At 45.8% G+C, this 13203-nt stretch overlaps 1 protein-coding gene across 4 annotated transcripts; it reads left to right on the top strand.

The window, feature by feature from the left end:
- Positions 1–6201: 6201 nt before the first annotated feature.
- Positions 6202–11985, top strand: LOC115129484 (zinc finger and SCAN domain-containing protein 22-like). Of its 4 annotated transcripts, none has more exons than XM_029659877.2 (5): positions 6202–6491; positions 7036–7391; positions 8264–8463; positions 10117–10234; positions 10447–11985. In XM_029659877.2, exons 2-5 carry the CDS (start codon positions 7097–7099, stop codon positions 11538–11540), a joined length of 1707 nt encoding a protein of 568 aa, XP_029515737.2. In that variant the 5' UTR covers positions 6202–6491; positions 7036–7096; the 3' UTR covers positions 11541–11985. The 4 variants fall into 4 exon arrangements, with proteins under 4 accessions (XP_029515737.2, XP_064874723.1, XP_029515736.2 ...); XM_065018651.1 differs by having other exon boundaries at positions 6203–6491; positions 10450–11985; XM_029659876.2 differs by lacking the exon at positions 6202–6491 and having other exon boundaries at positions 7299–8463; positions 10450–11985.
- The last annotated feature ends 1218 nt before the right edge of the window (positions 11986–13203 follow it).

Below are 13203 nucleotides of genomic sequence, written 5' to 3'. Positions count from 1 at the left end.
AATTCCCACTGGGAACGTAGGTCATCTGGAAGGGGGTCATCCCAGTCGATTTTTTCACGACACATCCGCTGCAAGATCTGCTTCCCCGCCAGGACAATGGGTGCCACAAACCCAAGCGGATCATATACAGAGGCTACTGTAGACAACACTCCTCTTCTTGTGAGTGGGCGTTCCTTGACAACTACTCTAAACTGGAACTCGTCTGATGCGACACACCACAGTACACCAAGCGCTCTCTCCATGTGTGGTTCACCCAGAGCCATATCCAGGTCTTTGGCACCCTTGGCACGTTCTTCCTTGGGAATTGTGGCTATAACTTCCTTGCTGTTAGAGATAAACTTGTGCAACCGAAGTTTGCCGATGCTGCAAAGCTCTCTTGCTTCTTTCACCAGCTGGGCCGCTTCAGCTTCAGACGATACGCTCGTCAACCCATCATCAACATAAAAGTTCCTTTCTATGAACTGGATAGACTTCTCGCTGAAGCTTCCTCGTCCTTCGGCAGCAAGATGTTTGAGACCATAGTTGGCGCAACCAGGAGATGAAGCTGCGCCGAACAAGTGGACCTTCATACGATACACTGAGGGTTGAGACTCTAGATCTCCGTTCTCCCACCAAAGGAACCGTAGATAATCTTGGTCTTCTGCTTTCACATGAAACTGGTGGAACATGCGCTCTACGTCACACATGATTGCAACTGGCCCCTTACGAAAATGACAAAGGACGCCCAGCAATGTGTTTGTCAACTCTGGACCGGTAAGGAGATGATCATTCAAGGACGTCTCTCGAAACTTAGCTGAGCAGTCAAAGACGACTCGTATCTTCCCAGGCTTTTGTGGGTGATAAACCCCATGGTGCGGGATGTACCATGCTGGATGCTTGTTAATTTCCTCTTTAGAGACCTTCTCAGCATCTCCACAAGCTATAGTCTCTTCCATGAATGCTGTGTAGTCCTTGTAGTACTGCTTGTCTCTCCTTAGCCTCCTTTCCAGGCACCTGAGTCGGTGAACTGCACATGTTTTATTGTTCGGCAGATTGGGTCTTTCTTCCTTAAACGGCAGCGGCATCTCATAATGTCCATAGTCCTTACGTCTGATGCCCTCTTTCATTTTCTTCAGGAACCGGATATCCTCTTGAGATATGAGGTCCTCTTCTGCAGCTCTCTAGTTGAAGTCAGATTCAAGCGTCTTGATAATGTCCAGTGTTGTGATTACCTCTCTTACACGTGTTCTACAAACATAGTGTACTTGATTTGTGAGGTTGGAAGAAGATTGGAGGCTTGGCATCACCTGTCTAACGATAACCCGATGACTCACTCCAATAGGGTCGCCATAGTCGATACATGGATTTCCATAGCCGACTATGCTCCAGCCAAGATCTGTTCTCTGAGCAAAAGGCTGATTTCCCTTACCAGACACAATTTCTCTTGGAAGGAGAGCCTGGGAGCAGTTGTAGCCAATTAAGAGACCGACATCACAGCTCTGTTGAGGAGCAATCTCCTCTGCAATGTGTTCAAGATGAGACCATGCTCTTGCAGTCTCTGGAGTAGGAATATGATCTCTGTTTGCAGGAATAAACTCTCTCGAGTAGGTCGTTGGCAGAGGGATTTTCTTCTCCAAGTAAAGCCCTCTAACCTGCAAACCAGACAGCTTCTGGCAGGGCACAATGGTATTCCTTGAAGCCATTGTAGAGAGTTTCAGTTGGACTGGCTCCTTCCTTGTATTGAGAGCCTTTGTTGTCTCTTCAAGGATAAAAGTGGTGTCGCTCTGGGTGTCAAGAAGTGCATACACAAGAACTTCACGATCTGGCTCACTTGTGGTTGACACCCATACTGGAATGATTGTGGAGGTGTGAGTGTTGTTAATGTCCCTTACGACTCTGTTAGATATGGCCTCACTTGACGCTCTTGTCCCCTTATCTTGTGAGGTCTTCCTATCCCATAACCTTTCTTTAGTACGATCTTCGTGCAGGCAGGATGGATGCCTCAGGTGTTCCTGTTATCACAATCTTTTGAGCGATGCCCAGGCCTTAAACAGCCAAAGAACAATTTATTCTCTTGAACAAACTTCTGTCGCTCTGCGGTGGGCTTATCCATGAACTTCCAGCATTTGTGGAGACTGTGACCTGACTTCTCACAGAAGACACAACTAGTAACAGTATCTTTCTCATCAGAGTTAGTTGCCAATACCCTTGCTCCGGGGCATTGAATCGTTGGCGTCTTAGGTTTTCCATCTTCGCTTGGTTTCAAAGCATGAAGGGATGTCACAGGATTGCAAGCGATCTTTGCTTCTCTCGTGAGAAACTTCACAAACTGACTGAAGCTTGGAAAGATCTCAGTTTCTTCTAAGATGTCTATGACCTTTCTATTCCATCTTGAAGTTAGCCAATCTGGAAGTTTAGCGAGGATCTTTTGGTTTTCATTACAGTCATTAAGCACCTCCAGGCCCTTATTCTGAGACATAGCAGCCTCACAGCTGCAAAGAAAGTCTACAAGGTCTCTAAGTTCAAGACTGTCTTTGGATCCTATCTTAGGCCATGCATTGAGCTTATCTCTGAAGGACTTGGCGATGAGGAATTTGTTTCCGTACCTTTCTTCAAGAATGGTCCATGCAGCATAGTAGGCTGACTCTGTTCCTAACATAAAGTAACTTTCGATGGCTTTCTTGGCAGGCCCACCAATATATTTTCTCAAGTAATATATCTTCTCAGTTGCTGGTATGTTCTTCCTGTCTATCAGAGTCTGAAAAGAGACCTTCCAGTCAGTGAACGAGAGTGGTTCTCCATTGAATGTTACTGGTTCTGGTATGGGGAGGCGGCTTTCACTGATTGATTCCGCTAGTAACCTGAACATGGTCTTGGTGCCATCTTCTTGCTGTGTGCTTGAGAGACTGTGAAATGAGCCACTTCTGTGCATGACTTCTTTCACAGATTTGCAGTTAGAGAGTAGTTCTCTCTTCTCGTCCTCTGAGTTTTCATCTTGCTCATACACTTGCATTCGCGCCTTGGCAGCATTTAGTTTCTTGAGCACTTCTAGGCGCTCTAACTCTCTACGCTTGTCTTCTAGTGTCCTTCGTCTGGCAGCATTTTCTACCTCTAACTTGACTCGCAGCCTAGCTTCTTCTAAGCTGCGTTTCACAGCCTCAGCTTCTTGCTCCGCTGTCCTCTTCTTATCTTCATCTTCGAGTCGCTGAAGCTCTTCTAGTTGGCGTTCTTGCTTAACCATTACTTCTAAAGCTGCTTGGTTAGCAGCAACTTCCGCCGCAGCCTCTTGTTTCTTGACAGATGACACGCTTGAGCGTCTGGAGTTGACCTTTGAGTTGCTTTGAGACTGGGAGGAAGCACTTGAGGGCTGATAGTTGAGACTTGACTTATGTGAGAGTTCAGACATGCACAAGGAATTGCTGTCCTTCCAGTGCAACTCTATCTGGTTACTTTGACCTTCTTCCCTGCCTTTTAAATGACACCTTACAGTCTTGATAATAGACATTGTAACTGCTTCACAAGTATCAACTCTGCGTCGTATATCGTTGTCGGGAATGTCGATTTGACGCAGATTTACATAGACAAGGTTTAGCTCTGTAGAGGTATGGCTAATCTTGTTTAAGAGGTCTTCTAGTAGGTCTTCAGAGCAACAGCCTGTCAGTGACAGTTTTGCTTCCTTTACCAGAGCCTTCCACTTCTCATAGCTGACCCTGAAACGATGTTCGAGCTGTCTCCACCTTTCGTCGCGCAGTTCTCTGCCCTTTTCAGTTAACCTGCGGACCCTCTCACCTTTTCGTGGCTCTTGTTGTGCTATCTCATTAGCAGCCTCTGTATCATCATTCACTGGCCGAAGTGACTCCACACCAGTCTGGGCCTCTTCCTGCTGTTCTGTTTGTTCTGATGAAGGCTCGAAGTTTGCGAGGTGTTGCTGCAGCTGCTCAACTTGACCCACCCCATCTCTATCACCTTTAGTGAAACTACCTCTTTCTGACATTCTAAATCAAGTCAAATCAATTCTAGCTAAGGTTTGGATAAGTGAGTAGGTAATTTATACTCTAATTCACTGTAATTTAAAACTCAGTACGTGGTATAAACATGTATAATGCTTGTAACAAAGGCTTGAACAAACACCTTACCAAACAATTACACTATTAACTTACAGGTGAAAATAGAATTAATAGGTGTACGCTGACCCTTAATGTTTGTGACTATATATATATTTTTAGTAAGTATCAAATAATATTTTTCAGTAATACACATACCAGTGATACATTAAGATAGAAAGAGCAAATGCATAATACCAGAGTCTTTTTGAAATATCTCCAGTCCTTACGAATTGTAATCTTAAAGTCTCTTATTAGCTGTTCACAAGGCTAGGACCACCTTCAAACACCTTGACTTGTACTTGCGTGTCTGACTTTCCTGTTGGTCTTGACCTTATGTTGCCTCACGATGCTTCCTTATGTGGAGATTTTCTTCTTAGTTTGCAGGTAGGTGCAAAACTCTTATCTGGCAGATGACAGGGTCTACCAGGATTTGGGAATCTTGTAGACGTTTTACAGCTGGATGAGATTCTTCTTTCTCTCTTGCTCGTGAAGAGCATTGAGTTCTCACTGTAGCTCCCTTCAGTAATCACGAGCACAACCGTTCCTTGATTTTAACTGGCGGCTTTATTCTGTAGTTTTAGTCAGAATTATCACCTTCCGTGAGAACTATAAAGTAAATGAAAAATACAGTTACGCACAACCCACGTGGGTGATTGAAAGACGAACTGTGTTGCTGGTCGGTGTAGTAATACTATGAAAGTTTAGATGACAATCACCATATAAATTCAAAGATGAAAAAGCCTGGATGTGTGGATTAATTGTCGGAGTAGAGGATCTTGTGCATTTCACGTAAAATAACAACTCAATGTTTAACTATATCCCAGGACAAATTAGCTAGCAACAGCAAGCTAGCTAAATAGGACCAATTAGTTAGCAAGTGCAAGCTAGCTAAATTGCCATAAATGTTTCATGCTTTTTGACCTGTCCCCAAATTAATGTAATTGGTTCAGAGTTTGTTGTTATATTTTAACCTGCGTTTGGTGTGGGGGGACAAAATAAATGTATGCACGATGGCGCACGCGCACAGACGTTTGGGTTCTGTGAAAGGGTGCATACTGCCAGCTGAAAGTGTGTTATTTATTTGAACAGTCAAAGTTGGCGATTTACTGCCATCTACAGTTATGGAATGTTTGCTCACAAGCATAATTCATTGGCTGATCCCATAGGAAGCCTCACAAAGTTGACTACTTCAAAATGGTGAAAGTCCTTGATGGCGCTGCCCATCCTAAATGGGCTTTTGTGCACTAGAGTGCTATCTCTATGGTCAATGAACACAATGGGTTTTATTATGAATTGAGTTTCAAATCTAATTTCTTAGTACTTCTGGTATGGTGTGTGCTGCACGAGTTTTGCAATTTATTGATCAGGACATCCCTCGCCACACTGACGAAAGGGGGGCAAATTTACCGCTAATTAGTTGCTAATGTGACGATAATAAATAACTGCAAATGCTATGATCTGGACAAGACTGTCAAATCAAGGCAAAGGTAAGAATCTCTGGATTAACTATCTAATGTTAGTTAAACGTAGTATTGAATAAATTGGCAACATTTATTTAAATGGACAATTCTGTGAACTGTCTTGTGCACGTTTTCAATTGACACAATACCTGTTAGCAAAGATGTCAGCTAGAGATGAAGTGCAGGAGCTTGCAGGGATTTGTCGCTTTGCATGATGTCTGCTTTGCATGATGTCTGAGAGTAAATAGAGACGAATATATTGATAACCATGTAAATCTCTCGGACAAGGTGAGTTATCAAAATGTCACCAGGGTAAGCCTACACGAAACACAACCCTTATTTTAAGTGTTTCTAAAATTTCCTATGGGAAAATGAATGGTGGAAAAACCTTTTATTTAACTAGGCAAGTCAGTTAAGAACAAATTCTCATTTACAATGACGGCCTACCCCAGCCAAACCCTCCTCTAACCCAGACGGTGCCCTATGGGACTCCGGATCACAGCCGGTTGTGATACAGCCCGGGATCAAACCCGGGTCCGTAGTGACGCCTCTAGCTCTAGGTCCATTTCCCTGTTTGACCGTTAGGTTTTATGGGTATTATGACACCTCCACTGTGAGGCTCTATGGAGGACTGCTCCTCCGACCTAGGGAGTGCCAATATGGCCGACTAGTGGCCAATACATAGCGTCAGCAATCCATGTGTTACATACGTCGATCGTCTAAACCCATGCATCGCCTCAAAATGAATTTTTTTAGGATGTGGTTGTATACGGTAATGTCTACTACGCATGCGCAATGTCATCAACGGTGCTTGGAAGGGAGGATATAAAGTTGGATCTATTTTTCCTTTGTCATATTGACGCTTGGCTTATCTACAGTGTTCATACGTATCGGTTGTCGTTTATAACAAACGGTGGTTCGTCAGCCTGTTTTCAGCGACTGCACGGTACGTAACGCTAGCTAGAATTACTAGCCTAGCTGCCACTTGAGCCAAATATGTGCTTGAGCTGTAGGTTAACTGTTAGCGAGCTAGCTAGCGTTGTATTCAATAAGGAATCTTTACAAGGTCGGATAGCGACGATCGTTAGTTAGCTGGCTTTGTACTGTAACGTTAGTGTTGCTACATAGTATGGTCTAGCCTTAGTGGTGTTGTAATAGTCGTCGAGTTAGCTAGATTTATAAAGCTTTTGGTAGCAGTCAAGCTAACGTTAGCTAGCTAGCTAAACCTCAAGTGTGGTAGCGCGGTCGCGCGGTAAAGATGGGTTCACATTCACGGTGTGCTACTTGTTTTTCCTCACGCCATACGACGTTAGGCTGTCTTGTTCAACTGCTGTAGTTGTTGGTAGTGAGTAGCTAGGCTACTAACTAGAACAATTATAATAATTCAGAAGTTAACTACTGGTTTAATTACATGACTAACGTACGGTTGTCACTCACTGATAATGTGACTTGGTAACGGTCAACTCTAGCTATTACTTTTCGTGTTTCAGTTGAATATCTGCCTGGTCCAATTTCCCATATCCATCGTGTGATCGCCAAGGCAGCGAACCCATGGCGGACTCGGTGGAGACGTTCCAGACCCACCTAACCTCAGTCATGGACAGTTTGATCCGCGCATCGGTGTGCGAGATCACCAAGCTGTTCCAGGACACGGTGAATGACTATCTGGTGGAAATATCGCTGAACAGGAAGGAAATGGACGCTCTAAAACTCCGTCTCCGACTGACGGAGAACAAACTGAGAAATGAACGCAAGTACGGGATGGGGTGGGCAGAGAATCGCCGCAATGCTGGTTTGATAGTGTCTGAGGACGGTGGGCGGAAAAAGCGGAAAATTGAAGTGCCTCGTAAGTGTTCATATTTAGTAAGTACAGCCACAAGCATCACGGACCATAAAGTAGTTTATGTATTTGTTTTTCCATATGTATTAAACTGACATTAAACATCATTCATCAGATTATGATTGAAATGTTATGTGATTGCATATCACATCAATACAAGTTGATTTTCTTGTGTACCATTAAGTCGAAAGCCTGTAATGCTTGTGTGAAGAGGTGCTTGTTATGTTGGAAGCCATCTGGCAGAGGCTGAGCTGTCTCATCTCTCCTTCTCTCTACTCCTCCGCTCTCCCTCCCCCACCTCCTCCTCTTCATTTTCTATCTTTCACCTCCCCCACTCCTATCTCCGCTCTCTGCTCTCCTTCATCACGACCTCTCTCTTTCTCCCTGCCTCCACCTCCTCCCTCCCTGCTCTTCATCCTGCCCTCTCCTTCTCCCTGCCTCCACCTCCTCCAATTCTCTATTTGCTTTCCTCTCCCCTTTTCACTCCCACCCCCTCTGCTCTCCTTCACGCTTCCTCTCCTTCTCCCTACTCTGCCTCCTCTCCTTCATGCTCTCTCCCTTCCCCCAACTCCTCCACTGTCAATGCGCCCCTCTCCTCCATGCTCTCTCCTGCGCCATGCCATTCCTCCTCCCGCTCTCCTTCAACATGCTTTCTCCCTTCCCCCAACTTCTCCACTTCTGTCACTGCTCCCCTCCATCCTTCATCTCCCCCTCTGCCTCTCTCCCGCTCCCTGCCATCCCTCCTCCTCTCCCTGCTTCCCTTCCTCTCCTTCATAATGCTCTCTCCCTTCCCCCTCTATTTATATCACCGCTCTGTCCCTCCCACTCTTTCCTTAATGCTCCCTCCTCCTCACCCCATCCTCTCCCATCCTCCACAGGAGGAAAGCAGACGCTGGGCCTTGCCTTGGGAGGTGCGGGGGAGGAGGAAGGAGGAGCAGCCAGGGTAGTAATGGGGGGAGGGTGGAAGGAGGCACGCGAGCTGTACCTCATTCAGTTCCCCGGGGAGGAAGGAGAACTGGAGGAGGAGGGGGGCTGTGTTTCAGGAGAGGGGGAGGAGATGGACAACATCAAAGAGGAGGTGAGGGAGATGAGTCTGCATATGTCCTACACAACGTCACTGCATCAGAGACCACTATACTGAACACAAATCTAAACGTAACATGTAACAATTTCAAAGATTTTACTGTCTTACAGTTCATATAAGTAAAACCGGTCAATTGAAATGCATTCATTAGGCCCTAATCTATGGATTTCACATGACTGGGAATGTAGATATGCATTTGCTGGTCACAGATAACTTTAAAAAAAAAAAGTTTGGTGTGGATCAGAAAACCAGTCAGTATCTGGTGTGGCCACCATTTGCCTCATCCAGCGCAACACATCTCCTTCTCAGAGTTGATCAGGCTGTTGATTGTGACCTGTGGAATGTTGTACCACTCCTCTTCAATTGCTGTGCGACGTTGCTGGATATTGGCAGAAACTGGAACACTATGTCATACACGTTGATCCAGAGCATCCCAAACATGCTCAATGGGCTGACATGTCTGGTAAGTATGCAGGCCATGGAAGAACTGGGAAATGTTCAGCTTCCAGGAATTGTGTACAGATCCTTGCAACATGCGGCTGTGCATTATCATGCTGAAATATGAGGTGGTGGATGAATGGCCTCAGGATCTCGTCACTCTATCTCTGTGCAATCCAAATTGACATCAATAAAATGCGGTTGTGTTCGTTGTCTGTAGCTTATACCTGCCCATACCATAACCCCACCGCCACCATGGGGCACTGTTAACAACGTTGACATCTGAAAACCACTCTCCCACATGACCCCATACACGTGGCCTGCGGTTGTGAGGCCGGTTGGACGTACTAACAAATTCTCTAAAACTACGTGGGAGTTGGCTTATGGGAGAGAAATGAACATTCAATTCCCTGGCAACCGCTCTGGTGGACATTCCTGCAGTCAGCATGCTCCCTCAACTTGAGACATCTGTGGCATTGTTGTGACAACTGCATATTTTATTGGCCTTTTATTGTCCTCGGCACAAGGTACACCTGTGTAATGATCATGCTGTTTAATCAGCTTCTTGATATGCCACACCTGTCAGCTGGATGGATTATCTTGCCAGAAGAGAAATGCTCACGAACAGGTTTTTTTTTTTTTTTTTTGCGTATATGGAACATTTCTGGGATCTTTTATTTCAGCTCATGAAACATGGGACCAACACTTTACATGTTGCGTTTTATATTTTTGTTCAGTGAAGTTTGTTATTTTTACAATGTTCTCAGTCTCACCACGCGCAGATACAATGTTCATCTGCTGTGGTTGTGTGACTGACAAACTGCAGCAGTGCTGGTAGATGGCGTGGATGTTGGAAAGACACTGATTTGATATTCAGGTGCAGAAGTGCTTGTTCAGAAAGTGCACTCAAGTGTAGAACGTTGTAGACCTTAAACATGACTATAATTTTAGGACGGAACAGTTGTGTATTCTACCAGGTGACTTAAAGAATACAATTGTCTTCATGTCATCTTAAACTGTCTAAACATTGTACGTTTACAGAAAATGCCCAGTGTAAAACTTGAACAGTGTTCTTTGGGATACTTGCAAAGTGCACTTTCATAAGTATTTACATGAAATGCTGGGGGTGCTAGTGAACTCTGCATTGCATTAATGTTACTGTATTGTAGTCTATTGTGGGGAATGTATTTAGTTTTTCTCTGTCTGTAGTCCAGTGATGTGGTGGAGGGGGGCTACCAGCCTGCGTCTCTGCGGCTGATCAAGGAAGCCCTGAAGATGGACCCGCCCAACCAGAACCGCCATACTGGATCCAGAAACCACAGCGAAGGTACTGACACCAGCTCGGAACCAAAAACATGATTACAACAACTCTTGGGTAGAGCAATAACCCCAATGGGAATGCTGAAGTTTTCTTGTAGGTTTCACAGGACACTAGTTACGCCTTTGGCTCTGTACAGTGTTGTCTGCAGTACATTGTTTGCATGTGCCTTCATAGTACTGCTCCTCTTACAGACCCTCTCTCTCCATCTCTCTGCCCAGTAGGAGACATGGAGTTCAGCCCTGAGGCCCTGAAGCGGCCCTCAGCCGTAAGGCATGAAGAGGGGGATGAGGAGGAGTGGGACGTGGGGTCCCCTCCAACAGAGGTGTCGGAGGGGGTGCTGAGCGTGGAGGACCTGAGTGGGCTGGAGACGGCCCTGAGGGCAGAAAGGGGGCGCCAGCAAGCAGCCCTGAGGATTCCTCCCACAGCAGGCTCCAACCATGGCTCCATGACCCCTGACCTGGAAGTCATAGCAGGCAGCGAGTTCAGCCTGGGCCAGAAGTACATTGGTCTGGATGGGTTGGAACAGGAGGGGGCGCTGGGGAGTCCCACACCCTCAGAGAGGGACTCTAGTGATGCCCTGCAGGGTCCTGGTGCCCGTCTGAAGGAAGGTGAGAGGGCACTGCCAGGGGGGGCTGGAGGAGTGCTGCAGCCACGCTGGCCCAAGAGGCCGAGGGACGGTGAGGGGATGGAGGAGCAGGGAGGCTCAGATGAGGCCCTGCATCACCCATCTGCTCCGGGTAGCGTGGATGACAGTGGTGAGGAGGAGACCGGAGACCTGATGCATTTCTGCACGCAGTGCGGCGGGGGCTTTGCCAACGAGGCTGAGCTGGAGGAGCACCCCTGCCCCCTGGGGGACACTCACCTGCAGGGAGGGACGGAGGCCACCCTGTTTCCCTGCGCCTCATGCGGCCACGCCTTCAGCCATGCCTGGGCCCTGAAGAACCACGAGTGTGTGTGCGCGGCCGAGCGGCCCCACCGCTGCGAGCTCTGTGGGAAGGGCTTCACACACTCTCGCTCGCTGGAGAGGCACCAGGTGGTTCACACTGGAGAGAGGCCACACCGCTGCCAGCAGTGCGGGCGGAGCTTTAGTCGCCTTAGCAACCTGGAGAGGCACCAGCGGATCCACACGGGCGAGCGTCCATACGGGTGCGAGGTGTGCGGCAGGCGTTTCAGCAGAGTAGAGTACCTGAAAAGACACCAGCTGATCCACAGTGGAGACCGAGACAAGGCCGGCAGCGCCCACCAGTGCTCTCAGTGTGGGAAAGGCTTCAGCGAACCAGAGCAGCTCAAAAACCATGAGTGCTTTTTATAGTTTTATAATTGAGATTTACCATGATTTGTTTGGGGGAGGGGAAAGTTGAAAGAAATTCCTGCTCAAGGTAGAAGTCCCTAACAGATCTAAGATCATTTTACCCTGGCCTCAATCCTGAAGTTGACCAATAGAAATGCAGTCTAAAGCTCTGACCTTGTATCAGTGGTTAGGGGACAACTTCTACCTACTCCCCAAAAAAAAAGGCAATGACTGTCATCCAGGTTGAGAGGTCAAATTGTATATGGAGAAACTTGTGTGTTTTGTATGTTTCTCAAATGTACATTGTATCTTTATATTATGAAATTTAGTATTTTCACTTTGAATACATCAATCATGGCCTTGTATCTTGACTTTATCAATGAGGACGATAACAATTTTGGTATTTTGTACTATTCGTTTGTTTTCTGTATTATCTATCAGGAATAAACACTACTTTATTCAGTGACCAATGGTCTCCTTTCATATACTGTCAATTGCCACAGTTTTTCAGCTAGAACTTGTTTAGTTTTGCCCCTCCCCCCAGACCAGCTGGAATTTTGTATACTACTTTGGTGCTACTGTAGCAAACAGATTACTTCTTGTTGGTGTCATTAGGATTTTAGACGCTAGGTCGCGATGACTCGCCAAATGCTCGAGCCAAACCCAGCCAGGGAAAAATAAATCTGTGTATCAACAACTTAGTGACAGCAACACCTACTGATAACGTTCTGGAATCGTATCCATTCACTAGTATGGCACTGGCAGAAACTAGAGATATCGACTTCGTCACAGCTTGCTTTAATCGTGGACGTCTTGTTCAAGACCACAGTGGGTGAGATTCATAAACTACAAGTCCAAGCATGCAGGAGCTTCAAATGGAGATCTGGGGCGTATTCATTACGCTGATTCTGTTACAAGCCGGTAGTATAGGTAGGTATCACAGGAGGCTGCTGAGTGGAGAACCGCTCATCATAATGGCCGGGACAGCGCATATGGAATGGCATCTATTTGCCATTCCACTGATTCCACTCCAGTCATTACCACAAGCCTTAAGGTGCCACCAACCTGTGGTAGGTATATGGTTTTATGTTGGATATTTGATTTTCTCTCAATAGCTATGACAAACATTTTATATTTAGAATCTGGGGAGGATGGAGAACAATCAACACCTTTTGTGTGAATTTTTTAAAATTCTGATTTCAATATTCAAAAGAATAATTTGATACAAAATGTAGGGTTAGTTCTCCATCCACTGTTTTAAGTAACATTTTCATTATGACTGGTTGAATAGCTATTGACGAGAGAACTGAATATCCAGTATAAAACTAATTTACCTTGGTGCCAAACCAAAGTACGGGCTCTAAAAAGTCCGATAAACAACACTTTCCTGTGGATATTTTGTCTCAAGCAGCTGAAGGAAAAACCGGTAGAGTAAGTTTAAGTGATCGAATTTGACATTCTGGCTTGTAAGGAACATTTCCACGATTTTGCAGGCATTAGTTTCAGGCTGTATATAACATGTACAGCCTGATTAATCAGACTAACTTAATGCTCTCCATCTCTCCTTACAGAAGTACAAACTTCTGTAGTCATACAGTCACACACACACAACAATTGGCGGGGGACTACAGAATAAAGGAAGTGTGTTCACATCAGCTGCTCTAGGTCCTTGTACCAGAGCAAA

This window comes from Oncorhynchus nerka, linkage group LG5 (assembly GCF_034236695.1).
Source record: "Oncorhynchus nerka isolate Pitt River linkage group LG5, Oner_Uvic_2.0, whole genome shotgun sequence".
NCBI classification, from domain to species: domain Eukaryota; kingdom Metazoa; phylum Chordata; class Actinopteri; order Salmoniformes; family Salmonidae; genus Oncorhynchus; species Oncorhynchus nerka.
Note: the sequence above shows the minus strand (reverse complement) of the source record. Positions and strands in the feature narration are given on the sequence as shown.

What these genes read in the sequence shown, in the direction of transcription:
- LOC115129484 (XM_029659875.2), top strand. Translation starts at nt 7,933, where the DNA reads ATGCTCTCTCCCTTCCCCCAACTCCTCCACTGTCAATGCGCCCCTCTC. An exon ending in TGGACAACATCAAAGAGGAG is followed by an intron (nt 8,464 to 10,116) that starts GTGAGGGAGATG and finishes CTCTGTCTGTAG; the next exon opens with TCCAGTGATGTGGTGGAGGG. An exon ending in ATCCAGAAACCACAGCGAAG is followed by an intron (nt 10,235 to 10,446) that starts GTACTGACACCA and finishes CTCTCTGCCCAG; the next exon opens with TAGGAGACATGGAGTTCAGC.